This window comes from Ictidomys tridecemlineatus, chromosome 1 (assembly GCF_052094955.1).
Source record: "Ictidomys tridecemlineatus isolate mIctTri1 chromosome 1, mIctTri1.hap1, whole genome shotgun sequence".
NCBI lineage: Eukaryota > Metazoa > Chordata > Mammalia > Rodentia > Sciuridae > Ictidomys > Ictidomys tridecemlineatus.
In genome coordinates, this window is record NC_135477.1 from 73,442,017 (window position 1) to 73,468,315 (window position 26,299).

A 26,299-nucleotide genomic window follows, 5' to 3' on the forward strand; every position below is an offset into this window, starting at 1 on the left:
TTTGCAGCCCAGGAGTCGCCAGGCCTCTGACAAGGGCGAACCCAAATCCATTCTCTCCTGGAGAAAGAAGGTTTGAGTCTGAGGGGACACGGGGTGAGGTGGGCCGAGTGTTCAAAACACAACCTCTTTTTGGGGGGCTGTTGTTGGTGGCGGTTGTTCCTATCCTCTTTTAAAAGAGGAAAAACATTCCCGATGTTTGCTGAGAAATGACGGATTTTTTTTTTTTTTACACCACGTGGGCCATTTGTAAGGCCCAATAGACCTATCCAAGTTACTCGCTGTAGACAGCGCTGGAAATAATCAGATTAAGGCCAATTATGCGTGAGATTATAAAGGCGAGTGCTGAGCGGCGGCGCGCGCTGTAGACAGACAGCAAGACATCTGGCCACTTCCCGAGTCACTTCTCTGGTCCTGCGGGCGCCAGCAGCGCCGAGCCCCGCCCGCCGCCAGCCGAACCCCGCGTGAGGACCGGAGGCGGTCACGCTCTGGCCTTCTCTCCAGCTTCCTGCGGAGGTACTCGGGGTTCCCAACCCACTCCCCGGGCCCCTCATACCCGGCCTTGGGGCCGACTGTCTTCCTGGCGGTAGCTGCCGCCGGAGCAGCTGGCCTTGTGCGTTCGCAGGACCGGCTGCGGTGGCCTGGTGCAGGGCTTGCGGCCGGGACCCCTGGCAGCCCGAAACCAGACTGCGGGTTTGGTGTTGGGCCTGGGTGAGGGTTCAGCTCTCCGGGAGGTGGACCCTCCCCACCTTGCGGGTTCCTGGCTTGCGACCGGAGGTGCCGCCACCTCCCCTTCGGTCCCCAAAGTGGGCTGAAGGCGCTGGGAGGGGGCTTTTCAAGAGTGGTGCTCTCCGTGCGCCCCTGGGCCAGGTCGGAGCGCAGGCAAGACACTTAGGCTCTGATGCTGTTTGCTTTGCAGCCAGGCCGGAGCTACGCGCGCCCGTCGGTCCCGCCGCCACCCACCCAAGTCCGGCCGCCTAGTCCATCAGACCGTCGGCGATGTTTTATTTCCACTGTCCGCCACAGCTAGAGGGTGAGTAAGCGCCGCACCCGCGGCTGCTTGGCGAGGCCAAAGCAGTAGCCGGCCAGAAAGGACCAGAGCGACAGCAGTGCTGGCGGGTGGTGGGGTTTCCACCCTGAGAAGGGCAGCAGCCTGGCAGTGAGTAGGGGCGCCCTTAGCATCTTCCCACAGCGTGCTCCATCCCCGTCTCCTGTCCCCCGTAGCCACCTGCCTCCCACCTCCTTCCCCGCCCGGGACCGGCTGCCCCGGGCTATGCTTGCCGCGGGGAGGGCTGGTTCTCCCAGCACAGATGCTGGTGTCACGCCTCTAATCCGGGCTTCTCTGCCCAGGGGGCTGCATCAATCTTTCACGGTGTTTTGCAAACATCCCGGAAAGCCAAGGCGAGTTGGCCCCCGGCGTCCTGGGCCCCACCGCGAGCAAAGAAGGACCCATTGCTGGGCTGCTGTCACTACAGGCGTTTGGGCGGGAGTGCTCCAAGCCCCCCGCTTGGCTATTCTGGGCTATGTCAGTCCCTGGCGGCTGAGCTGCCCAGCCTACCACCTGCCCCGTGCCCTACCATGGGTCTTACTCTGCGATTCACTGGGTTTCTGACTCCAAACGCCATCCACTCTCCACTTCTCATTCCCCAGGGCCAGGGTGGGGATCTGGTCTTTGAAGATCTCCAGACTTTAGAAAAAATTTCCCTCAAGATCCCTAGTGTCATCTGCAACTGATTGTTGGGTGGAGGTGGGTGGCGATAAGGGGACACCTTGAACTTCAGGGTGCCTTCATGCAGGGCCTAGCAGTACCCAGGGTGTGTCCTCTGAGGGTAGAGATTAGTATCCATCAGGGCAGCCCCCCACACTGGGCTTGAACAGAGACTTTTTCAGAGATATACTCTGGGGATACTAGGGCTTTTGCAATCCTGGAAGCAATTCCAGGACTGGCCTTTTACAACTTACTTCTTTGATTTATTCTTGTTGTGGAACAAGCTTGGAGGCCAAGACATGAAGGGAGGCATGGGGCAGGGCAAAATGTGGTTAGACACTAAGAGATCTCACTGAGGATGCTCCCTCACCTAGCCAGCCTTACCTGGGATATCAGAAAGTTTGTTTTTGTTTCCCTCCCCAAAGCTCTAAATTGCCCAGCAGGATTTTCTAGAGAAGGCTAATGCAGAGCAGTGTTTAAGAACTGTTCTTTCTGTCAGCATTCCTGAAAAGGGAAGGCCATGCATTTGCCTGTATTTCACCTCCTTTTACTACCAATGACTCATGCTGGGTAAGCTTTATGGAAAAGTCAGAGAGGTGCATTGCTTGACATTGTACCCCAAGACTGGAGAAGACCCCCCTATACCCATGGTTGGGGCACCTTCTCTGTGCTTCGGAATCTGGGACTGTTGACTGATTGTCACTGGCAACCACTTTTCCTGGTCAAAGTGGGAAAGGCAGAGGTTTGGACATTTAGCAAGTGGTGGACATTCTGAGTGACCTAAGGGGAAAACCCTGTCTGTAGGGTGGGCTGCAGAAGTGACCTAGGGATAGGCTGGCTCCAGATTTCTCTGTCCTTCTTGCCATTCTCAACTCATCTCAGTCAGCTTACCTTTTCTGCCCACACCCTGGGCATACCTCCTGTTGATACTGATTCTGATGGGTATGACCAGAAGAAAAGGAGATGGGACTTTAAGCTCCTTTCCCTTTGTGGGCGTGTTTCCATGCAGATTTTGCAGGAAGGGGAGTTTCAGTTTAGTTTAGATTAGTGTTATTGGTGGAAAGATGATCTGCTCTCAATGGAAAAGCCGAGGACAGACTTTGGGAATGTGGCATCTTATAGCCGATCGACTTTTTAATTTCATTTTTTTAAAATTGTTTTTCCAGAGACTTTCAAGAGAGAGCAAAAGGTGGCCCATAATGTCACTTCTCAGATATTTTTGCTGATATTAAATTTAAAAGTACTACATGTACCTACATGAGAAGTACGTACGAATAGAACAGAAACCTACACTTCAGCCAGTGAAATCCTCCTCTGTGATTTTTCCTAAAGGCACCTGCTCCTGTGGGTTTTTTATAATTCCTTCAAGAAAAAAACATGCTTTCTTTCTCATTTATGTCTTTTTCTCTCTATATGATATGCCTTATTTGCGTTGAGATCATACTGTTGCAGCATTTCGCAGTTTGCTTTTTTTTTTTTTAACCTCATAACGTATGTTGGGGATTTTTCCATGCCAATGTATGTGGATCTACTGATTTATTTTAGACAGCTGTATAATATTCCATTATATCTTGTGAACAAAATGCTTACCGATGGACGCTTTGGCTGTTTCTTTTTTCTTTTTTTTCCCCTCAGTTACAGTGTTTCCAGGCACATTCTTGTCTGTCCTTTTTTGGCACACTGTTAAAGTATATTAATAGATTAATACCTGTATATACTCTTGAACTTTTGATGGCTCTTGTCAAATTACCTTCAAATAAGGCTAAAACAATTGATATTTCTAAATGATGAGTGAGTGTAACCAACTTATTACTTTTTGTCTGTATTGGGTATTATTATGTACCTTACTTAAATTTTTTTTGCCTAAATCATGAAAATAGTATTTCATTATTTTGTTGCATTTTAAGTATATGTGAGGTTTAACATTTTCACAACATTTATCAACCATTCTGTGTATTTTTAAGTAAAAAGCCTGTTCTCATCCCTTCTTCTTTTCTAATAGGTTGTCAATTTTTCATTATTAAATTGATGAAGTTGTACTTTTTTAGGATTCAATGCAACATTTCACAATACGATGTTACATGTATAATTGTGAAATAATAGACAACAAGGTATAAATTAGAAGACTGGGAAAGATTCTGATTGGAGACTTCAGAGACTTGCATTCTGTCCTCCCCAGTCAAGTGCTTTGTTCCAAAAGGAGACAATTGAGCTTTTTGCAAAGTAATGGAAAAAAGACTGATTTGAGACTGCCCCCTTTCAATTTCCAATGAGCTGGAAAGAAATATTTCTAACTAGGGTTTTTGAGGAAGAATGCAGTTTGGGCAGGAAGATTTAGTGGGGGAGAGAAAGGATGTATTCTGGCAAAGGATGTGGCTCTGGAGGGTAAAATAATACCTAGCGGGACCTCCTTTAGTAGATGGAATTTTAAAAAGCCCAGGGGACTTGGCTTCCCCGGGATGGAGGTCCTTCCTGGGGATGTTGTCTGGGCTTGGGAGCTCCTGATGCTGAACGTGCAGTGACTCTGAGCACGGGCTCCTGGCAGGTAATGTGTTCACTGGTTAATGGAAACTTGCTCATTTGTTTTCCTAAGAAGCCATTGTGGACTATCAAGTAAATAGCGCACATTTGGAAAATGATCTGAATGCACATTTGGGGCCAAACTCTGTTCTGGCTTTATCATGAGCTTCGGAGGCTTCTGGGCAGGACAATGTCTTTCTTTTCTAGGGAAGTGAGAGCAGTAGGTGCTTTATAAGGCCTGACTGGAGAGTGTCTTTTGAGAGTGGCCCTGTGTGTGTCTGCTTGGCATTCAAAGCAGTCGCTATTGGTACAGGTCTTTTGTTAACTGACATCTTATATAACAGATCCACTATGGTGCTGATGAGCTGTGACGAACGGTAATTAATATTCATTTATAAACTTCTTACTCCTTGCGTTTTTGCACTTCTAGGAGAAAAGTGCTGTGAAAAGCGCTTGGTGCTTTCTTTCTTCCCTCCGCTTCCCCCATCCTCAGTCCTTAACCCTTGTTGGTAATAGAAACAGGGGAAAATGACTAACAGGCGAGCAAAAGACAGACAGAGGTACAGCCTCCTATTAGAGGGTCTGAGGTGGGCGGGTGAGATGAAGGCACATGGGACAAGGTGCATCTGGGGGCTGGAGGGCAGATAAAGGTTCTGCCTCAAGCCAGTGACCCCTCCTGGATCCGAGACCAGAGTGCACTTGGCCATCTTGGGGATTAAGGTCATTGCTGCCCCATGCCATAGAGACGACTGGGCCTAAAGTCAAAGGTTTTTTGAAGAGAGACAGAATAGGAGAGAGTGGAAAAGAGAGTAGAAAGAGATATTATTCTCTTAAGAGAAGCAGAGAAAAACACTTTGGGATAGATGGACCCTCTCTGGAAGGGGTGGGCAGGTGTCCTGTAAGTGAGCGTGCAATGCTGGCCTCTGTAGAGAGAAGGGGCTCTCTGAGGACCGAGGGGCCCTCTGCTCTGGCTGATTCAGTTTGTTCCCAGTAGGCACGGCACCCTTTGGCAACCACTCTACAGGGGATTTTGATGATGGGTTTCTGCGAAGAAAACAGCGAAGGAACCGGACGACCTTCACCCTTCAGCAGGTAACAAGATCCATCCCCAGTTCTCAGAATCGGTTACCTCCTGCCTCCGTGAAGTCAGAGCTGAGCAACTTCTTGTCGTTCAAAATGAGGCCAACTGATTGTGTTAATGGATCTTTTTATTTTCTTGAACAATTTATGAATCAAGAAATATGTCCAGGGGAGGGTAGCTGACTCTGTCTTGTGACTCCAGGAAGCCTAATGAAGAGGCCACAGTGATCTCTACCATTGGTCTTAAGTTGATGACGTGGGGCGTATCCCAGGTCAACACACAATAACCCTTTGAGGAAGGCAGGTCACACCTTCTGACCCCGAGTAGACAGATGGGAAAACTGGGACCCATGAAGTTAACTGACTCATAGATGGTATTGTCGCCACAGGTGGAAGGGCTACCACTGGAATCTTGGTTTTGTATTTCCCAGGGTTGAGTTTTTCCCCTGAGATGGGTCTCTGTTCTGTTCCTGAACAAAGTGGAGCCGTTGTGAAGGTGACCCGCAAACCTCTACGAGGTTTCTATGGGATTGGCCTGGGGAGGGCTTCTACAAGTAGATTTCGTTCTCTGCGTCCCATGGCGAAAGCTACGCAAATCACTCTGTTTGTAAAGCCACCTCTAGATTTTTAATTCCTAGGACAATATTTAAATGTAAATGCAAGAAATATTCTGACTTCTCTCATTTCCACTTCTTGGGAGAACACTGAGGTTGTCATGAAGTCTGAATTCCTAAGTCATCTGGGATTGAAATTCTCATTCTGCGGAATCCATTCACAGAGCTGTTTTCTCTATTTCCTTCCTTCATGGGATCTGTGAAACTGCTTCCTCACCGCTCGTAGCAGCCTTGAAATGTGCATCTGCTTCCCCTCACCTAGCCGCAGCCTCTCACCAGTAAATATTTTTTCCCTTTTACCAGCTGGAAGCTCTCGAGGCAGTCTTTGCCCAAACACACTACCCAGATGTCTTCACCAGAGAAGAGCTAGCCATGAAAATAAACCTCACAGAAGCCAGAGTGCAGGTAAACCTTCTTTTTAATTATTTAACTCTCTAATATTAAAACTGGCAAACTTTTTTTTTTTTTTTGACATCATGACTGCAGAGTGCACATTTGGCCAAAGAAAGCAAATGAAGACTATCTGTCATTTTCATGATGCACTTTAATAACATCAACATAATGTGGAATATTAGATTAGGTTGATTAATCGGTCATTCATAATTAACTAGTGATAATGTTCTACACTAATTTGTCCGCGTCTCTAAGGTACTAAATTACATCAATGCACATCCATTTCCTTGCTTTGGAAAAAAAAAAAAAAAAAAAAAGCTGAGATGCTATTCTCAAAGCAGATCTGACCGCTCTGGGGTGAGGCCGGTCAATTGCAGAGAACCAGCGTTTTCAGATGGGAAGCAGGATAGGATCTGCTTTCCAGAAATTGCATCATATCCAACTTTTCCCCTGCACGTGGACTCTTTCAGCAAAGTGGATCCGAAGAATGCGTGCAATTTAAAAATCTTTAAACAGTGCAGTGAAAGGGCTGAGCCCAGATGAGCACAGGCTGCGTGAAGCGCCTCTAAGCAGGATTCCTTTTTCGAAGCTACACAGTGATTATGTTTAAGCGCACAAACCCGCCGAGCCCAGCAGATGTGCCCGAGTGCGAGAAGAACAGATTCACAGTGCCGCCTCTCCGGGCGAGCTATTCTTTGAGCACAATTATATATTCATTTTATTTATGGGGTTTCCTCCATGCTGTTTCTGTTCTTTTTTATGTAGGGGCTTGGGGTTAAGACTATGCAAAGATCTAATTGTAGGAAATATAATAGTTTGCTTTCGGTTCCCCTGGGTCATGTTAGTATCTCTTAAAAACCAATGGCTGAAGAGAGATAATGGAATTCTGAGCAGTAAATTGGGGGTTGTAAACAAATTATTTCCCCTATAATCAGATTATGTGATCCTGATTATTAAATCTGAACATGAATCATTGGTCATATGCGGGCAAATTAAACTGATTATTATTTGGAAATGAAAATCTTCTTTGGCCAGGATACCGTCTATCGTTTCTTTTTTTAATGCTAGCTTGCCAATAGCTGCCTAAAGACTGAACTGCAAATTGAGATAAATGACACAATTATTGAACATTCAGAAGTGGAAGATCATAACTTCTCCCTGAAAGGTGCAAGGGTAAGATAGGGGTGGTGACAATTAAAGCTGGGAATTGTTGTCCAGGCTGTTGTTGGCTATTATGCAGCCAGACAATGGCTGCGAAGCATTTGTTTAGTGAGCTTCCGTGTGGGGACACGGGCTTTGGTGGCGGGAAGGGAGATGTGTTTACATTTATACCCCTTGCTCATTCAAATATGATTAATGTTCTATAAAGCAGGGTCTTAATCGAAGCTGATGTTGTCAAACAATAACTAAATAGGGAAATAAACGACTCCATCATGCTCTTTTCTCAGAAGCAGGCGAACTGTCAGTGCAAAGTCATTAAAATATGATAATGAAAAATAGCTCAATTAAATGTTGTTATAGCTGTGACCTTCATTCAATTAAGACGCAAGAAAGTGTCTGCATTTTGCTTTGCATTTAACTGCCCTAAATTTAGAATATAGATAAAATCATTATTCAATGGTTGCTGATATGTGCAATTAAAAGCCAACTTGATTAAAAAAAAGAAAGAAAGAAACCCAGTTAAAGGAGAATGAAAATGAAGAGATAGGGCGGGTTGGCAGAGGGCTCAGCCTCGAGGACCCAGGCCGTCTCCCTGGCCAGTGTGCTGGCCAGGGCAGAAGGAGAGGAGGCCCCCAAGCCCAGCCCTGAATCAGAGGGAGGCCTAGCCAATTTTTTTTTAATTTTTATTTTTTATAAAGTCAAGGATTGTCTCCCAGGAGAGGAGAGGAGAGGAGAGGTTTTGCTGGATGCACTAAAGACAGTGGGATTTGGGTACCTTAGGGTACACCTTGAGTTGGATTTACCGGCTTCTATGCAGCCCGTCCTTCTGCAAAAGCAGTTTGGTTTTTAAGGCTTAAAAATCCTAACCCCCCCCCCCCCCCCAAGAAGGTGCTTAAGTCAAGGTGAATCACAAGCCTCCTGCTGACTTGAGGATACCAGAGATGATGACACTAGCTAATACTCATTGAGTGATCGATTGTTATGTGCCAGGTACTGTGTTCAGTGTTTTACATGCGTGTCAACCTTCCTAACGATGCTTGGGGTTGCTGTTATCATTGTCCTCGAAACAGTTTGAATCATGGTCCTGAGCCAAGTCACTGGGCTTCACATTGTGGATTTGTCATTTGCCATCTGGACAACCTTGGGCATATTAATTAACCTCTCTGTGCTTAATTCCCTATCTGTAAAATGGGGACAGCAGGACTACTTACCTCATAAGGTTGCAATGGGTCTAAACCGAGGCCCAGAATTCCGAATCATGGCCGACTCCAGAGTCAGGGATTCTATTAGGTGCACTGAGCTGGTCATGAACTTGTGATGATTTCGAAGTTAGACGACAGGTATGAGACCAGATACACCCAGGCTTCAGCCTGTTGGATGACTGAATGAGTCTTTTTGATGAGAAGGCCTGGAGTGGTGTTTTCCAAGCTGCTTTGACCATGATCCCCCAGCAGCAAATAAATGGATTCCGGGCAACGCAGCTCTGAGAATCTCCACAAGGCAACACTTTTACCCTTCCTGTGGGCAATGCATTTAAATACTTTCTATTATTCAACATTCATTCTTGAAACATGCCTGTCATAAGCTTGGAAGCTGATCCAACCCATCCATGGGACAGAAGCTCAGTTCAGAGAGTACAAAGTAGGCAGGGGCTGCAGGGTGAGCCATGGGCACCTGCCGGGGGTCTAGACCTTCACGTGGGGTTCTGGCTCCTCCCTCTTTTCTGATTTTATGCTTCCCTTGGGGTGTGTTTCCCATTCTGACTTAGGTTTGGTTCCAGAACCGAAGAGCCAAGTGGAGGAAAACAGAGAGAGGGGCCTCCGACCAGGAACCAGGTGCCAAGGAGCCCATGGCAGAGGTGACGCCACCACCAGTGAGAAACATCAACTCCCCGCCCCCCGGGGACCAGGGCCGGAACAAGAAAGAGGCGCTGGAGGCCCAGCAGAGGTGAGACCGGCTGCACCTGGGGCCCAGGGGGCTCAGGCAGCTCCACAGACACAGGAGGGCACTCAATGAAAATTTCTGTCTTTGCCAGCCTGGGGCGAACTGTGGGTCCTGCTGGTCCCTTCTTCCCCTCCTGCTTGCCAGGGACCCTCCTGAACACAGCCACCTACGCCCAGGCCTTGTCACACGTGGCCTCCCTGAAGGGTGAGTTTGGCTCTGCTTGGTGGGTGTGGTCTCCTGGGGAGGGTGGAGTCTGACTGGCTGGTTGTTGTGGCTCTGCTTATCCTCACACCCAAACCAACTGGGCTCCTGTCTTCTCCTGTCAATCACAGCTGGGGTGGCAGACACAGGTCCATACTTGCTGTCTTGCTTGGTTTCTACACAGAGTTCTACATGCATGTGGATGTTGCTGTTCAGGGTCAACGACAGAGGGCTGGTCCTAGAGGTGATTACTTCAAAAGTGACCATTCCATGTTTATACCTTCCCCATTCTCTCTGGCAGCATTTTTAGGTGCTAGCCTGCAGCTTATGGGGGAAGCCTGGGGAAGGAAACCATCTCTATTTCTCAGGACCCTTTCTTATATGTGCAGCTAGTTCACTTGCTTTCCCTCGGGAATCCTGAGACCAGAGGTCCAAAGTCTGAGGATTTGTGGCTTTCCAAGATTTGCTCTCTTCTCAGTGACTGTTGTTATATGAAGGCTGAAAATCATTAGGCTTGTTTTTCAGGCCCAGAGAGAGAAATCCCTGCAGGACTGTCCTTTGGGGATTTCTGGGGTACCTTTCCTGATGAAAAGACCCATCAGTGGCTCTTAATTCCTTGTCACAAACTTATTTGTCCAATGATCAGGCTGGAGAGCTATACTGGCCAGGAAAATGTTCAACCCCAGTGGCTTTTGGGGGGAGTAAGAGTACCTGCACCCCACCTCCTAAATCCCCAGTAACGAACAAGCCCTGACTCCCTCTAGGTTTTTCCCTGATGGTGGGCAGTGGGAGAGGCCTCCTTAAGGTGTCTGCTGCTTGTCATGTGCTAGAGTTACTTTTCATTGCCAGACACCACAGAGTGTGGCATTCTGCACTGCAAGATGGAGGCCAAAGGAGAACGTGATGAAATCTCCCTAGGGAGTCTGTGAGAAGGAGAGAAGGGCATTGTGGGTGAAGGGAGCAGCATGTGCAAAGGTTACCAAGTGTGGGGAGGAGAACCAGGCTTGACTGGAGAATGGCTGCTATCCTGGGTGCCCAGAGATAAGGTGGAGGGTGCCTGGCAAGGGGTAGGGCTCAAAGGCTCTGGATGCCAGTCCTGGGTCTGGGCTTTCCGATGTTGGAGGTGGAGTGGTGAGGCCTGGAGTCACTTTGTAGTGGTCAGGCAGCTGGGTGAATCCCCTCCCTTAGTTTACTGATGTGGGTGGATGAGGCTCAAATCCAGACCCCTCCCGCCAGCACTTCCTTCAGCTTCAGGGCCCAGTGCTCCTGGGGCTATGCATAACCTCCCTCCCCTGCAGCCTCAGCCCATGTTCACAGGACACAGTAGTCTGCTTTGGAACTACAGGTTAAGATCCCTAATTTAAAAATCTGAAATCCCAAATGCTTTCAAATCTGAAACACGTTGTCAACACGTCACCACAAGTAGAAAATTCCACACTTGACCTCATGTGATGGGTTGTGGTAAAAATACAGACATAATAAAAACATTGTGAATGTTTCCCTTAGGCCAAGTGCATGAGGTGTAACATAAATGGAATTTTGTGTTTAGACTTGGGTCTTGTCCTGTCCCCAATATATATCATTTACATACATACATACATATGTATGTAAATATTCCAAAATCTGAAAAATATCTTAAATCCAAACACTTTTGGTGCAAAGCATTTTAGATAAGGAATACTCAACCTGTGCAGAGGTGGGGTTGACCAATTGGAAGGGAGTCCCAGAAGGAGATTGATTACCACTGGGATTTGGGAATTATCTGAGGGCTGGTCTTAGCAAAGGAGCAATTCTATAGCTGTGCATCTAACAAACCTTGTTTTCTGAACTGAGCGTGGTGGCCCATGCCTGGGATTCACCCGGCTGCCTGACCAGCTATTCAGGAGGCTGAAGCAGGAGGATTGCAAGTTTGCGGCCAACCTCAGGAACTTAGTGAGGCCTTGTCTCAAAATAAAAAATAAAATGGGCTGGGGATGCAGCTGAGTGGTAGATGGCCCATGGATTCAATTACCTCTTCACCTCCACTGTCACCATCCCCAGCTACCCTCCAAACCAAAAATGAAAAACACAACAAAACCTGTCTGCTTTGGTGAGGGCCAGCTCAGGGCAACATTTTTTAATACATGGTTTTAGCCTGCCTCACTCTGACCCCACAAGTAGGAGGCGATTCACTTTTTGCTTGTCCTGGTATCCCTTGGGGCATCTCTGCGAAGCCAAATTGAGGCCCTGGTGGAAGCCCACAGTGTCTGGAGGTGGGTCTTGAGGGCTAGACTTCAGGGCAGGGAGGTTGGGAGAAGCCAAGGGCAGCAAGTGAGAGAGAGACAGAGTGGGACTTCGTCTCCCCTGTCTTGTGGGAGCCCCTCGCTTGGCATCGACACAGGGCAGAAACAAGGTTAGTGGGGGCGCTACTGCAGAACTGGACCAGCCATTTACACATCCATCCATTCTCCCTTCTCCCCAGCTTCCCTTCCTGAAGCCCTTTTGTCTGGGCTGTGACCCTGGAACCTGCCCTGTGCCTGCCTTTGGAAATGGACATTCCTTGGCTGCTGCCAGCCTGGGGGTGTGTGGGTCATAGAGAGGTGGCAGAAATCTCAGAGTGCTCACCAGAATTGGGCAGATCTTTGTGCATTTTAAGGGTCCTGTTTGGGTAGCCTGCTGTATCCCAGTGAGGCACCCTTCCTGACTATAGTCAGGGGACAGCAAGGTTTGTTGAGGCTGTCAACAGGCTGAGATGTTTCCAGAACCAGGCAAGCCATGCGAAAAGTGAGCCATGAGCTGGTAGACACCTGGACTCATCCATTTATCTCCCAGTTCCCTGTGTAGACATTTTTCCCTGGTTCCTGCCCATGGAGGCAGGTGAGAATTGGGTCAAAAATTTCCTTTTCTTTTTCTTTCTCCTTGCTTCTCTCCTACCCACCCTCCCTCCCTTCCTTCCTTCCTTCCCTCCCTCCCTCCCTCCCTCCCTCCCTCCCTCCCTCCCTCCCTCCTTTCTTTCTTTCTTTCTTTCTTTCTTTCTTTCTTTCTTTCTTTCTTTCTTTCTTTCTTTCTTTCTTTCTTTCTTTCTTTCTTTCGATTGAACCCAGGCTTTCACACATCTCAGGCATTGCCTTTGTGTGTAGGTGTGATCTTTGCCTTCCCCAATACAAAAGAGTTCTTGCTCACTTTTCTGGAAACACAGGGTCCTTTTCCCATTTTTGAGAGGCACAGGGCTGGGCTGGGGGTGGGGGTTTCTTCTATCCCTCCCATCTCTGCTTTCTGAGCTCTTCTCTGTGCACACCTACCTCCTCCTCAGCCTCCTTCCTCCAGCAAAGCTTTTCTCTGGGCTCATCCTGACACTCTGTGGGTCTATCCTCTCGGCTTTCCAGGACAGCTGGCTTTTCATCTCCAGACAGCTAAGCCATGATGGAAAGGAGGGAAAAGAACAATCATAGAAAATCCTCTCTTGTTCTGCCAGGCAATCTTGTGTCTTAGACTCACTTGATTCTCATGGTGACATAGTGCTAGGAGGGGACCTATAGTCAGATGGCTAGAGAATAGAGCTGAGATAGTTCTGAGATGATAGCTGATATGGGTTGGGGTCTCTTTGCTTTCTAAAAGCACCTGACCCCACTGTGGGGGCCCTTCTGGAAATGAGGTGTTCTGATCTGGAAATCCTGGAGCTAGGGCTAAGTCAGCTCGTTGGCTCTACTTCTCTCTAAGCCAGGTGGTGCTGTAGCCTCAGAAGGTATGTTTGGGGAAAATCACAGGACACAGGCTGAGAGACGACCTGCTGCAAGTTGGCTTCTGAACATCCCTGGGGTTTGATGCTCAATTGTTTTGAGGGTCACCTGTTAAGGACGTTGGTACCAGAACAGCTTTCTGACCCTTGCACCTTATGTCCTATGTCCTATTCTTTTCACCAAGCTCCAGAAATTAAGTGAACAGTCCTATCTGGGCCCAGGAGAGGAGCGAGCCCAACTTTCTAGGGTCTGGCTCAGTCCCGGGAGCTCTGAGCTGAAACCCAGGCTCCCTCACCCTGCCTGTACCCCCAAATGCTGGGCAGAACTATTGACTCAAGCTCTGCTTCTCTTGGGCCTGAACTCTGCTTCTAGGAGCTGCTGACCAGTGAGAAGACTGCTTCAGCTCCCTGGGTGGAGCATCATGCAGGCTGGTGCTCTCTTAAAATATGAGAAATTGAGGTTCAGGGCAGGGAATGTACTTGCTCAGACCTCACTGATGCTCTCCTTAACCTCCTGATGTGCCCCTTTTTACAGACACCACTTATTTTTCCGTTCCTCTGAGTGAGCACCTGCTGGTAGGGGGAGTAATGAGAAGCAGTGACATTCACCCTGTTTCTGCAGCACATGAGGACAGCGGAGTGCTCTAGAGGAGGGTTGTCTGGACTCAGTCCCACTAGAGATCAGGATCAATGAGAGTGGAGCCCCTTGGCCCTTTTCAGTTCAAAGATCCAACCTGCTTCTCCAGGCCTGTGGCAACTGGCGACAGAGCCAGAAGCAGTGAATCTAAGCTAATTTCAGCTCCTACACCAAAAATGGTACCTGTGTCTTTCCCTAGGATGTGTCCTACGTGGTTCACATAGCCCTGGACTGGAGAAAGCCTATGTAACTAGGGAGGCACCTGAATTCTGGCTTAGCAGTAGACACCATGCTGGGTGCTGCTCTCCTGTGATTGAGGAACTGAGCCATGGCTGCTTGGGCTGCATCAGCCCCTGGCCAGAGCGGGAGCAAACGCAGGGCTCCCAACGCCCAGGACAGGATCTGTTCTTCCAGTGAGTACCTGGAGCACCTGGACTAGTAGTCTCAGGGCTAACTGCCCAAAGATCATTGTGTATAGTTATAGAGCCAAGGACTCTGGGTTTTGGTTCTAGGCATTGTGATGGTATGAGGTCCTTGCCTTATAAACATCAAGAAAGCCCCCTGGAGTGTTTGTGAGATAGCTTAGCGCTTGCTGAGATTGCCGAGTTCCTTTAAGTAGTGGTCCCTGAAGTCCTTAGATGTTTTAAGTTAGTTTTGGGGGTCTTCACTTGCCTGGAAGTTCTTTGGCTTTGAAAGTCTTCTGAAAATGAGAATGCTCTTGGATCTTATAGTGGTCCCTTGTTATCTTCAGGGAATTTGTTCCAGAACCCCCTCATATACCAAAATCTGCAGAAGGTCACTTCCCTTATATAGAATGGTTTAGCATTTGTACATAACTGATGCATAGACTTAATCACCTCTAGGTTTCTTATGATACCTAATACAATGTAAATTCTGCATAAATAGTTGTTATTGAGAATAACGACAAGACAAAAAGGGTCTGTGCATGTTCAGAAGAGATGCAATTTTTTGTCCTCAAATGTTTTCCATTCATGCCCAGTTGAATCCATGAATGTGGAACCCGAGGATATGAAGGGCTGATGGTATTGGCTGTCAGTTCCCTGAACAAATGGCACTAGAGTGAGGAAAAGGGGAAGTAGAGGCCATCAATAGTACAGAGAGATGCACTCCGCCCACCCTTCTCAGCCCACTGGACTCTCAGGGCTCAGCACAGGTTAGTGACCACCAAACCCACTTCTAATGTGAGTGGGGTGGACAGGTTAGGCCCCAGTGGCTCAGTGTCTGTGGCCCAGTATTTTCCTGAGAGCTGACTCTTCCATCCAAGATGAATATTTTTGGAAAACTCCATGGAGCATCTAGACTTTGTATTCTTACATTTAGATCACTGGGTGGAAGAGTGTCCCAGAAAATATGAAGGTGATCATGTCTCATGTCTCAGTCACTTGCGGAGCTGTGACACACAGACTGGAAAGTCGTCATCAGAAAACTCTGGATGGTGGTTTTCTTAGGGAATTAGGCTGATTTTCATTCCTTGGAAATACCCACTAAAGGCAGGGTCTGAGGTTCAGGGCAGCTTTTGAGAGCTGGGGAAGCCAAGGTCCAGCTGGAGGTCACCTCTTACTCTCTCTGGAAAAATCCCCACAGCTCAGCATTGCCATGCACACACAGAGGCTTGACTTCGTGACTCATCCTCAGTCAGGAGAATAAGGGCCCAAACCTTCCTGTGCTTTGCCTTCTGCTACAGCACCATAGTCTTGTGCTAGAGGTTCTGCTCTGTGGCTAGCCAGGTTTCTGGGCTTCGTTAGGGTGGCTGAGAGGCAATTTGGGGGCTGTACTCCTGGGGATCCTTACATAGGAGGCTGTTAGAGTGTGCTGGAAGGTGAGTGCTTGGGAAGGATGTGACTCTGCAGGGCAGTTGGGAGCTTAGGTAATGGGGAGCAGGGGATGGATAGAAGGTGGGGGAGTTGCAGCCCTTGATGGACAAGAGATTATGGCCCTTCCAGTGCAGTAGCCAGCTGGAGCATGCACAGGTACAGGTGTGACAGACCAGCTTCCAGGCTCATTGGGCAGGCCCCTGGACAAGCAGGGGGCTGCCCCCATCAGGATGGAGGCTGCTAGCTACCTCAGGCTAAGAAATTGCCCACTAGAGCCTGATAATTGGAAATCAGGCATTTGTGGGACTTCCTTCTTTAATTAGCAAGTAGCCTACGAGCCCGGTCATTCCAGGCCAGAGCTCTGGGACAGCTTGCCTGATGGGAACCTTAGTTTTTTCATTTTCTAACCATGTAAGTCCTGAGTCAAATACTAATACTCCCCTGGGCCTTTACTTGCTCATCTGTCAAATGGGCATCTTGATCCCAGTAGGACTCAATTCATAAGACAGAATGAAAAGAAAATTAGTTAGAACATTTGAAGTGTCTGAGCAGTATTTGGCACATGGATAAGTCAGTGAGTCCTAACGATCAATATTAACTAGAAGCCTGCTTTAACACTCTGGTGGCACTCTGTGTCCAACTCGTCTTTTAAGGACCTGTGGAAATGTCTGCTCCTCTCAAACTTCTTCCGTTTTCCTGAGCTTTATTTTTCCTGATATTTACTTGTTCCTTGTATACCCCACAATTTCAACTCTTGGCAATGTTTGGGTTCCTTCCTTTTTTTTTTTTTTTTTGTAGAATTTCCTTGTTGAGGCTGACTGGGGCTTCACATGGTGATGTGCTTTGCACTGTAAGTTGCTCAGAGAGGACTCACCCTGACCAGGCAGGCTGGCCGGGCTCCCAATTAGCATGTTTCACGATTGAGTGTTTCGTGAGAATCCAAAGGCACAGGGAAGTTTTTACAACAATAATGGGTGTCCAGAGAAGCAACACAAAGAGTTTTCCCGTGCAGTCTTAATGGCTAGCCTGATGATCACAATTCATTAATGCAGAGGAGGTTATTAATGGCCAAGGAGGTGCTTGGGTTTGTTCTGGGGAAGTGCTGGCCACAGGCCGGCAGGCGTGGCTGGGGACCGGAGAGCCGTGGGTTCATGCACTTAGCCAGGCTGACTCTAACCTGTGATTCTCTGCGCTGGGTGTGAGTTGGAGAATAATTACAGCTGCCAGGCAAGAGCTTTTATAACTCACTGCATGCTCATGCCCACTCTGCTGTACTGGGCTGAGCAGCCTGCAGGGTGGAGGGATCACAGCTGACCTTCCCCCAAGGGAAGAAGCTGCCTGCTGGGCAAGGCTGACAGGATGGGGGCCCTCAGTCTCCGGTGGGGTTCCCTAAAGTCAGGCCTGAGGCCAGAGGACTGCAGCAGAGCAATGGGGTTAATCTGACTCCTTCTTGCACCCCTCCGCATGCCTTCCTGGAGAGGTGAAATGCCCTCAGCTGACCCAGCAGAGGCCCACTGGCTGGGAGAAGTCGACAGGCAGACAGGCTACAGCTGGAATCTGGCCTCACTTCCTGGCTGAGGCTTGGGAGGCAGTGAGGATGGAGGAAGCGCTGTAGATACGGTGTCTCCAACGTGCCCGCTCTAAGTGGTCACTCAATAGATGCTAGCAATGGGAGTAACAGTCTTGGTCCTGATGGAGTATGTGAGGGTGAGAAAGACAGTGGGCCATCCTAGGAAAGGGTCAGGTCATGTCCTCCCCAAGGGCAAAGAGCCAAGAACGTGACCTCCCTGCCTTTGGCTTCCAGACCAGGCCGAAGCGCCCAGCTTCTGAGATGGAAAGGACTGTATTGTCAGAGAACATTTGCCCAGGAAGGCTGAACTCAGAGTCAGAGGTGGCCTCTTTCTCCTCTGAGCCCCTAAAAACATTTTCCCCCATTTATCTTCAGTTGTTTTTCCCTTTGTGTTGTGATTTAAAAAAAAAAATCACGAGATTTAAAAAAACCCCCACAATTTCTATAGTAGTTTTCTTTTCTTTTTTTGGTAGCAGGAATTTAACCCAGAGGTATTTAATCACTGAGCCACGTACTATAAAAATCCCAGCCCATTTATTTAGAGATAAGTTCACATCAAGTTGCTTAGGGTTTTGCTAAGTTTCTGAGGCTGGCTTTGAACTTGTGATCCTCCTGCCTTGGCCTCTGGAGCACCTGGGATTACAGGTGTGTGTCAACGTGCACTAGTTTCTTGTGAAATAGAAGATTCACTGGAAAATTCATAAAGCATGCATCTGGAGTTTAATGAGAAATTTTACCTATGTTACCACCTTGCTTGGACACCAGAGGCCTGGACTCTATGGGCTTCATTCCACTCAAGTCACCTTGTTGCTATCTAAATGCAACTACACTGCTGATTTTCATGGTGAGATGGTTTTGTCACTCACCGTGGGCATTCTGAACCACTAGAGTCTCAACTCTTTTTTTAAAAAGAAAATCTATATTTATATTTATACATTCATGCTTCATATAATGACGTTTTGATCAAAGACTCAATATAGGACCGTGGTTCCATAAGATGATATTTCCTGGTGGCATCTTAGCGACAGTTTATGTAAATACATTCTACGATATTCACACAAAGACGAACTTGCCTGAGGATGCTTTTCTCAGAACATATCCTGTTGCTAAATGATACATGATTGTATACAAGTGGAATCATACAGTGTATATTTATTTTGTGTGTCTGGGTTCTTTGGCCTAGCATTATGTTAGTGAGATTTATCTTTATGATATGTCATGTATGGGAGCAGGTTATCTGTAAATAAAGACAGTTTGCTCCTTTTAAAAATCATCTTATCCATTTTTTTTTTATTGGCCTTGCTGTGCTGGTTTGAATGCCTAGTAGTCATCTATTCTTACTTTTTAAAAAAATTTTATTCATTTTATATTTTTGAAACAGGATTTAAAATATATAATGATTGCAGGGCTCTCTCTCTTTATGTTTCTCAGACCGGCCTTGATCTCCTGGGCTCAAAGGATTCTCCTGAGTCAGCCTCCCAACTAGTCTTGAATATAAATGATGATAACAGGCATCTTTGCCTTATTTTATTTTTCAAAAAGTTTTATTGAGGTATAATTAGTATATCATTTGTAATTCATTCTCAAAATTACACAAATTCAATGGCTCACTGACTTTTGCAAGCATCGCTCCAATCAGTTTTAGAATATTTTCATCACCCTGTACCCATCGACAGTCATTTCTCATTATTGCCAAACTTCCTCAGTCCTGAGCAACCACATATCATCTCCCTGTCTCTCTAGATGGTGGGCATTTTGCTCTTGCTGTCATGGCCATTTTATATGAATGGAAGCATAGAGTATCCTGTCTTCAGTACACGTGGATCCAACCTGTCCTTGCCTTAAGCTTGCTCTCCTGGGGAAGCTCTCAGGGTATTACAGTTGTATTTATTTTTTCAAGATGCCCTTTGTCAAGTGAAGATAGTTTCTTCTTGTCCTGATAAAAATCATGAATATGAATGGATGTTGACTTGCATCACATACTTTTCTCTGCAGTTGTTGGGATGACTGCATGATTTTTCTTTCTCAACATATTAATATGATGAATTATATTGATTGATTTTTTAAAAATGTTAAGCCAACTGCATGGTCCTAAGATAAACCCAAATTAGATGTGACATGTTATCTTGTTTATAGGTTTCTGGATTTGGTTGGCTAATATTTTCCTTTAGGATTTTTGCATTTATGATCATGAGGAGATTGGGCTCTGATTTTTCTTTTCTCCTCCAATCCTGATTTTGGTATAGTTTTACTTAATTGTGATTGATCCAAATATTAATACAGCTGTCCTTTGGTATCCAAAGGGGACAGATTCCTTTATCCCATCAGAACACCAAACTTCATGATTACTGAAGTCCCTTATATGAAATGGTATAGATTTTTCATATAACCTATGCACAGCCTTCAGTATACTTAGTTTCTTGATTACTTATAATACCGAATATATTGTAAATGTCAGGTAAATATTTGATATACTGTATTGTTTAGAAAATATTTGTTTAGAAAATATTTGTACATGTTCAGTACAGAAGCAATGTTTTTTTCCCTTGAATGTGTCTCTTAAAAGAGAACCTAGTGCACAGTGGCACCCGCCTGCAATCCCAGTGGCTCAGGAGACTGAGCAGGTGGATCACAAGTTCAAAGCCAGCTTCAGCAAAAACGAGATGCTAAGCAACTCAGTGAGACCATCTCTAAATAAAATACAAAGTAGGACTGGGATGTGGCTCAGTGGTTGAATGCCCTGGTACCACTCCTTCCCCCTGCAAAAAAAGAGACCCTGGCCTTGCGACTGCACAGCTGATCATTTGCTGGACCCTGAAGCCTAATCTCTTCTTTTATCATTTAGCATCCACTGAGTATCTGTGGACTGCACCAAGGACTCAGCACCCATTAACGATTAGACACGTTCCTACCCTAAGGAACTGACAGTCTGGGGGTGGATTTACAGAAACAGGCTAAACATGAATCCTGCCAGGTGACACAATAATGTGCTCTCATGGAGGCAGACAAGGGCATGAGAAGTGTGGGGAAGCCCAGAGGAGGAGGGGATTCTTTCTGCATAAGAATGAGGTAGGCCTTCCAGAGATGCTTGAGTTGGGCTAGAAGGAAGCATACAAGCTGCCCAGTGGGTGGGGCCCTCTGGGGGAGAGAAGGCATGAGAATAGCATGGAGCCTGGTAGTGCTGTCTGCCTTTCATCACCTGGTCACCTAGGGTACTTTCCAGACTCCTTGCCTATGAAATGAGGGTCATAATGGCCATGTATAGTGGTAGGGCATGTACCTCTGCCTGGTCCATCCACATGTCCAGTAAGTGCTGACAGTTATTGTTAGGGTCAAGTCAAGGATGAGAGGTCACTTGGGATCTGATTAGGAATTGGGTTTGGCTTTTGGGGTAGAGGACCAGCATCTTGCAAAACATTTGCTTCCTAAGGGAAGGGCTCTCCAGCATCCAGGACACAGTGACTGAGGTCTGTGGTATGTGGGTCATTCCTACTGTTCCAGGAAAGCAGCACAACCACACAGGCCCCCCACCCACCCCCCTGGATTGTTTCTGAGGGTACAGGTGCTTTGGAAGGCAGAGAATCAGAGGGACAGCACATGGTCATTCTTCATGGGGAAAGTGGAGGCTCAGCCTCAACCTCCTCCATGCCTATCTGATATCAGGAAGACAGGGGTTAGGTTGGTCAAGTTTCTGTTATTGTGACAGAATACCTGAGATACTTAACTCAAAAGGAGGGAAGGTTTATTTTGGCTCATGGTTTTAGAAGTCTCCGTCCATGGCCACTTGGCTTGATTGCTTTGGGCCTGTGGCTGCACAATACTTCATGGTGGGAGCATTTGATGGAGGAGGTCTGTTTACCTCACAGTAGCTAAGAAACAAAGAAAGAAGAAGAGGAGGAACTAGGGTTGTAATATCCCTTTCAAGGGCATGCTCCCCATGACCTAACTTCCTCCCAGTAGGCCCCACCTCTTAAAGGTTCTAACACCTCCCAACAGCACCAGAATTAGAGACCAAGCCTTAGTACCAGGGCCTCGGGGGACATTCCAGATCTAAACTATGGCAAGGCTGGAGAATCAAACACTTAGGATTCATAAGGAATCTCCTTAATGAATGTCTCTCCAGGGTGCAGTGGGGGACACTAAAGCCTAGAGGAGAGGTAGCAATGTCCAAGGTCACATAGCTTGTCTATCAGAGGCAGGGCAAGTCAAGACCTAGTGGCCTCCTCTGAGCCCCCAATATTGATTCTATTCCTTTGATGGACACTGCTGTCATCCTCTGGCTTGAAAAACTATAGTTCATTTTCTGGAAGTCATGTCTTAGGGGTGCTGATGAGTTTGCCCTTCCTGTTAATCAATGGGGCTCTGGAGTACAGGGAGATGAGCAGAAGGCTTTAGGCTAGTGCCAGTGGCACAGGATGCAGTAGGAGAAATACCCTGCCCCATGCATATTCTGGCTGTCACTGGGAGGGAGGGTAATGCTTATTGGCATCTGAATGCTCAGAACATGTGTCACTGCAGCTTCTGTGGCTGTTCCAGGGATCCTTGGATTTGGGGGTTGCCTGATTACTTGTTTGACCCTGCAAAGACATTCAAGCAGAAATAGGACCCTTGTTTGTGTCCTGAGACTATGTCATAGCACAAGGCTGTGGCTGGATGGTCAGTGGAATTGGTTCCCAGTCAAGGAGTGGTTGCTGGGTTCATAAGGGAATGTTGAGAAGGTGGTCTTATCTGTAGTAGGTGGAATTAAGACAGGGGTCGGAGTTAGGATCGATTCCACCAAAAGAACCTGCAAATTAGCCCAAGGATTTTGGCATTAATCGGATTGGGGAATTCTGTCCCGACATAACTTTTCTTTTTATGGGGTATTGATGAGGCTTGGAACATGCCAGCTTAGTCAAAAGGGTCAGATTCTTTCCCCTTCTCTCTTGCTCAAATATTCCCTGAGTTTAACTTTGTACCAAGATGAGACAGACTGGTTCTGGGATCAGGGGCATGAGTATAGTGTTGGGGAAGGGAGCTCATAAGAACAAGAAAAAGCACTTACTTCCAGGGTTCTGTGGTAGAAGACAATGCATCCAGGTATAGATCTGTCCTTGTAGTGCATTTGATTATTATGAGCATGCTTAGTTAGCCACAACCACGAAGAACATGCTTAACTGTGGTGGACATCTGCCAGTAGTTCCACTTAAACTCTCCTTATGAACTGTAAGGAACTGGTATTGTGACTCCCCAAAGAGGTACATTCATTTATTTATTTTATCATAAGGCAAAAAGACATGAACTGCAATATTGGTGTTCAATGTCCCGTAAATCCATATATTCATGTTCTTGTTCATTTAACCTGAATATTCAACAAGAAAAGTGCTCCAGAGCCCTGCCTGCCACCCACATCAAATCTCACATACCTTTATGATGAAAATGTGCTATTGGCAGAGACGAGACAGAACTAACTTAATTTTTCCTGTCAGTCTCTGTAGTAGATCAATTAAACTGCCAAGGAGATCAAATATTTCAGACTGTATTTATTACATTAAGTATTTATGTTCAAGTCAAGCCTTTAAAGCATGATGTCATAGAGGGATAGAGGCCGATTAGATCAATTCAGCAGAATTTTCTGTAACTTAATGGAAATCTAATTGTGTGTTTTAATTTAGTGTTCAGGAGGTAGTATGATCTCCAAACAAAACAATTCTCAGTCTGTGTTTAAGGATCAGATGGCTCTTTCGTAGAGTTTGGTGATGGCATGAGTTGTCTGGGTGGGAAAATGGAGTGGTGGCCTTTTGCGGGGTTCACAAGTGGGGTTGTGTGTTGGGTTCCATTCAAAGGGACTAGTTGGCTTAAGTTCCCACAGAACAGGAGAAGGATGGAATACTCCTGGGTGGATTTCATGGTGGATCTTCAGCTCAGTGTTGGTATTAATACTTTAGGTGCAGCCTGAGGCCTGTAGCTATCTTAGTCTTTGCTGGATGCTGACATAGAGTCTTTATTTCTCGAATCTGGGTGAGTCTCTGTTCCCAAGGAGAACATCTATCCCCATTATCTGAAGAGAGACAGGAAATCACATACCTCAAAAAAGGACATACTTTTTGTGAGAGTAAATACCTGGTCATGGGGCTGAGGTTGTGGCTCAGCGGTAGAGCACTCGCCTAGCACATGCAAGTCCCTGGGTTCGATCCTCAGCACCACATAAAAATAAATAAATAAATAAAATAAAGGTATTGTGTCCAACTACAACTAAAAAATAAAACATTAAAAAAATACCTGGCCACTTTAGAAAAGGCAGAAAATACAGTAGGATGCAAATGGAAAATCACTTATAGTCTTACAACCCATAATCACCCAATATATTTTGGCATTGGTACATTTTTTAAAATTCTACTTGTAAATACATGTATTCACATTTATATTTCTGATAAACATATTTTATAACTCACTGATAAATTAAACAAATTTAAATTTACAATATTTTCTATTTCTAAAAGATATTTATATGTGAAATAAAAGGATATACATCTATAATTTTAAATTAACATGCTATATGTGTGTATGAATCAGGCTTCTGCCTCCATGGATTCAACCAACGGTAGATCAAAAATATTTGAAAAACATTGTGTATTTACTGAACATGCACAGACTTTTGTTCTTGTCATTACTTCCTAAAAATACAGTATAGTTATTTACATAATATTTATATTATATTAGATATTATAAGTCATGTAGAGAGCATCTAAAGTATATGGGATAATGTGCACAAACTATGCCATTTTTATATAAGACCTTGAGTTTCCACGAATTTGGGTATCCTCAGGGGATCCTAGAACCAATCTGCTCTTTTTCCCCTGCCACACACAAAAATCTTGGGTTACTATAACAAAATACTATAAATGGAGTGGCTTATAAACAATGAAGCTTTATTCCTCATAGTTCTTGAGTTCTCCAGGATCAAGGTGCTGGCAGATTTGCTGTCTGGTGAGGACCTGCTTCCTGGCTCACAGGGAGCCTCTTGCTTGTGTGTTCTCACTTGGTGGAAGAGATAAGGCAACTCTCTATAAGGGAACTAATCCATGAGGACTCTGACCTCACAATCTAATGACCTCCAGAGTCTTCTCTCTCCAGACCATCACCTTGACATTAGGTACCCAACATATGAATTTTGGAGGTACATACATTTCAGTCCACAGTATGTATGTGTATATGCAGACATATGTATATCAAAATTGGATTATGTTGACTTATGTTTCTTACCCTGCTTTTTAAACTAGTGTATTATTGGTATCTTTTACATGGCACTAAACATCCTCCACAATATAGTTTTGTCATAGATACAGCATCTTCTATCTAGGTCACTTATTCAATTTCCTATTATTGGGTCATTAGGCTATTTATAGTTTTTATCACTATATGCTACTTTGGGATAACTTCCTTTGTAGTTAATTCAATTTTAGTCCACTCATGATTATAGATTTTTGACATAAACCAAAACCAAACCAAAATCCAAAAATAAAACAAAAACAAATAACATCCCCGTGCTACTCCCTTTTAGATCCTCGAGTCTGGAAATCTGGTAATTAGGACATGGGAGATTGAATTAGTTGGTTCGCTCCTCAAAATTCTCTGGTGAGCTATTGGTACTGTTAGATTACAGAGAAATCAAAGTTAGTTTTAAAAGAATCCTATTTGTGGAAGTCATGTTTTTCTTTGTTAAAAAGTAGTTGTAAATAAATCTATGAAAAAAATGTTCAACATCATTAGCAATTAGGGAAATGCAAATCAAACCTACACTGAGATCTCATCTCACACAAGTCAGAATGACTGTCATCAAGAATACAAACAATAATAAAGGCTGGAGAGGTTATGGAGAACAAGGAACACTTCTACATTGTTGGTGAAATTATAAATTAGTACAACATCTATGGAAATCAGCATGAAGGTTCCTCAAAAGACTACAGATGGAACCACCATATGACCCAGCTACACCACTTCTCAATAAATACTAAAGAATTAAAGTCATCATACTGTGGTGACTATGCATGTTTATAGCAGCACAATTCACAATAGCCAAACTATGTAACCAGCCTAGGTGTCCATGAATAAATGGATGGACAAAGAAAAGGAGGTATATATACACAATGAATGGAGTTTTATTCAGCCATAAAGAAGATAAAATTATGTCATTTGTAGGAAAATGGATAGAACTAGAGCTACTATGTTAACTGAAATAAGCCATACCCAGAAGGTCAGTGGTCCTATGTTTTCTAGAGAAGAAAGAGGAAAAAGAAAGGTGTGTATGGGTGGAGGGGGGGAATTCATGAAAATCTAAGGGAGATTAGTAGAATAGAGGAAAGGGCTCAAGGATGGAGGAGAGGAGGGGAAAGAAGTGCTGGGAGTTATATAAGAAAAATTATACTGTTATATTGTGTGAATGTATTTAACAAAAAATCCCACCATTATCTATAATTATAATGCACCAATAAAAATGTGAAAAATGGTAAAAAAATGCTTATAGGATTTAAGGGAGATAGATGTTGCTTGTTGGACAATTGATATTAATATATATATATATATGTGTCCAGATCACTAGAGTTCACTTTCCCTCCTTTTCCCTAGGATGGTGACAGAGGTGTCTGTTGATGGGAGACTTAGGGCATGATCTGAACACCACAGAGAAGTGGAAGACTTTATCTTCCCCTTTCCTGCAGGTTCTGCTTCTATTAAGGCAATCTGTGACTATATGGGGTCACATTGAGCTTCCTATAAAGTCGTATTGACTCCACGTTCATTGCTGAGCCATGTCTCTCTTTGGACAGTGGGTTCTTGGGTGTAGATCATAGACTTTGGACTTCTCTCTATTAAGATCATCTCATTAGATTTGTCTCCTGTTTGCTTTTGCTTCTGTCTGTTACACAGATGGCCTCTCGCAG

The 26,299-nt window shown here is 45.6% G+C and overlaps 1 protein-coding gene across 4 annotated transcripts in view; it reads left to right on the plus strand.

Moving 5' to 3' along the window:
- The first annotated feature begins 87 nt into the window (after positions 1-87).
- Drgx (dorsal root ganglia homeobox) overlaps positions 88-26,299 on the plus strand; it is a 32,529-nt gene continuing 6,317 nt past the window's right edge. Inside the window, exons 1-7 of one of the 4 annotated variants that reach the window (XM_040272896.2) lie at positions 88-513; positions 917-1,030; positions 5,217-5,317; positions 6,223-6,324; positions 7,381-7,485; positions 9,242-9,420; positions 9,509-9,621. In XM_040272896.2, the coding sequence (XP_040128830.1) occupies positions 997-1,030; positions 5,217-5,317; positions 6,223-6,324; positions 7,381-7,485; positions 9,242-9,420; positions 9,509-9,621 (634 nt within the window). In that variant the 5' untranslated portion in view covers positions 88-513; positions 917-996. The remainder of the gene's footprint in view (positions 514-916; positions 1,031-5,216; positions 5,318-6,222; positions 6,325-7,380; positions 7,486-9,241; positions 9,421-9,508; positions 9,622-26,299) is intronic. The other 3 variants (XM_040272899.2, XM_040272902.2, XM_005339067.3) reach the window with 3 other exon arrangements.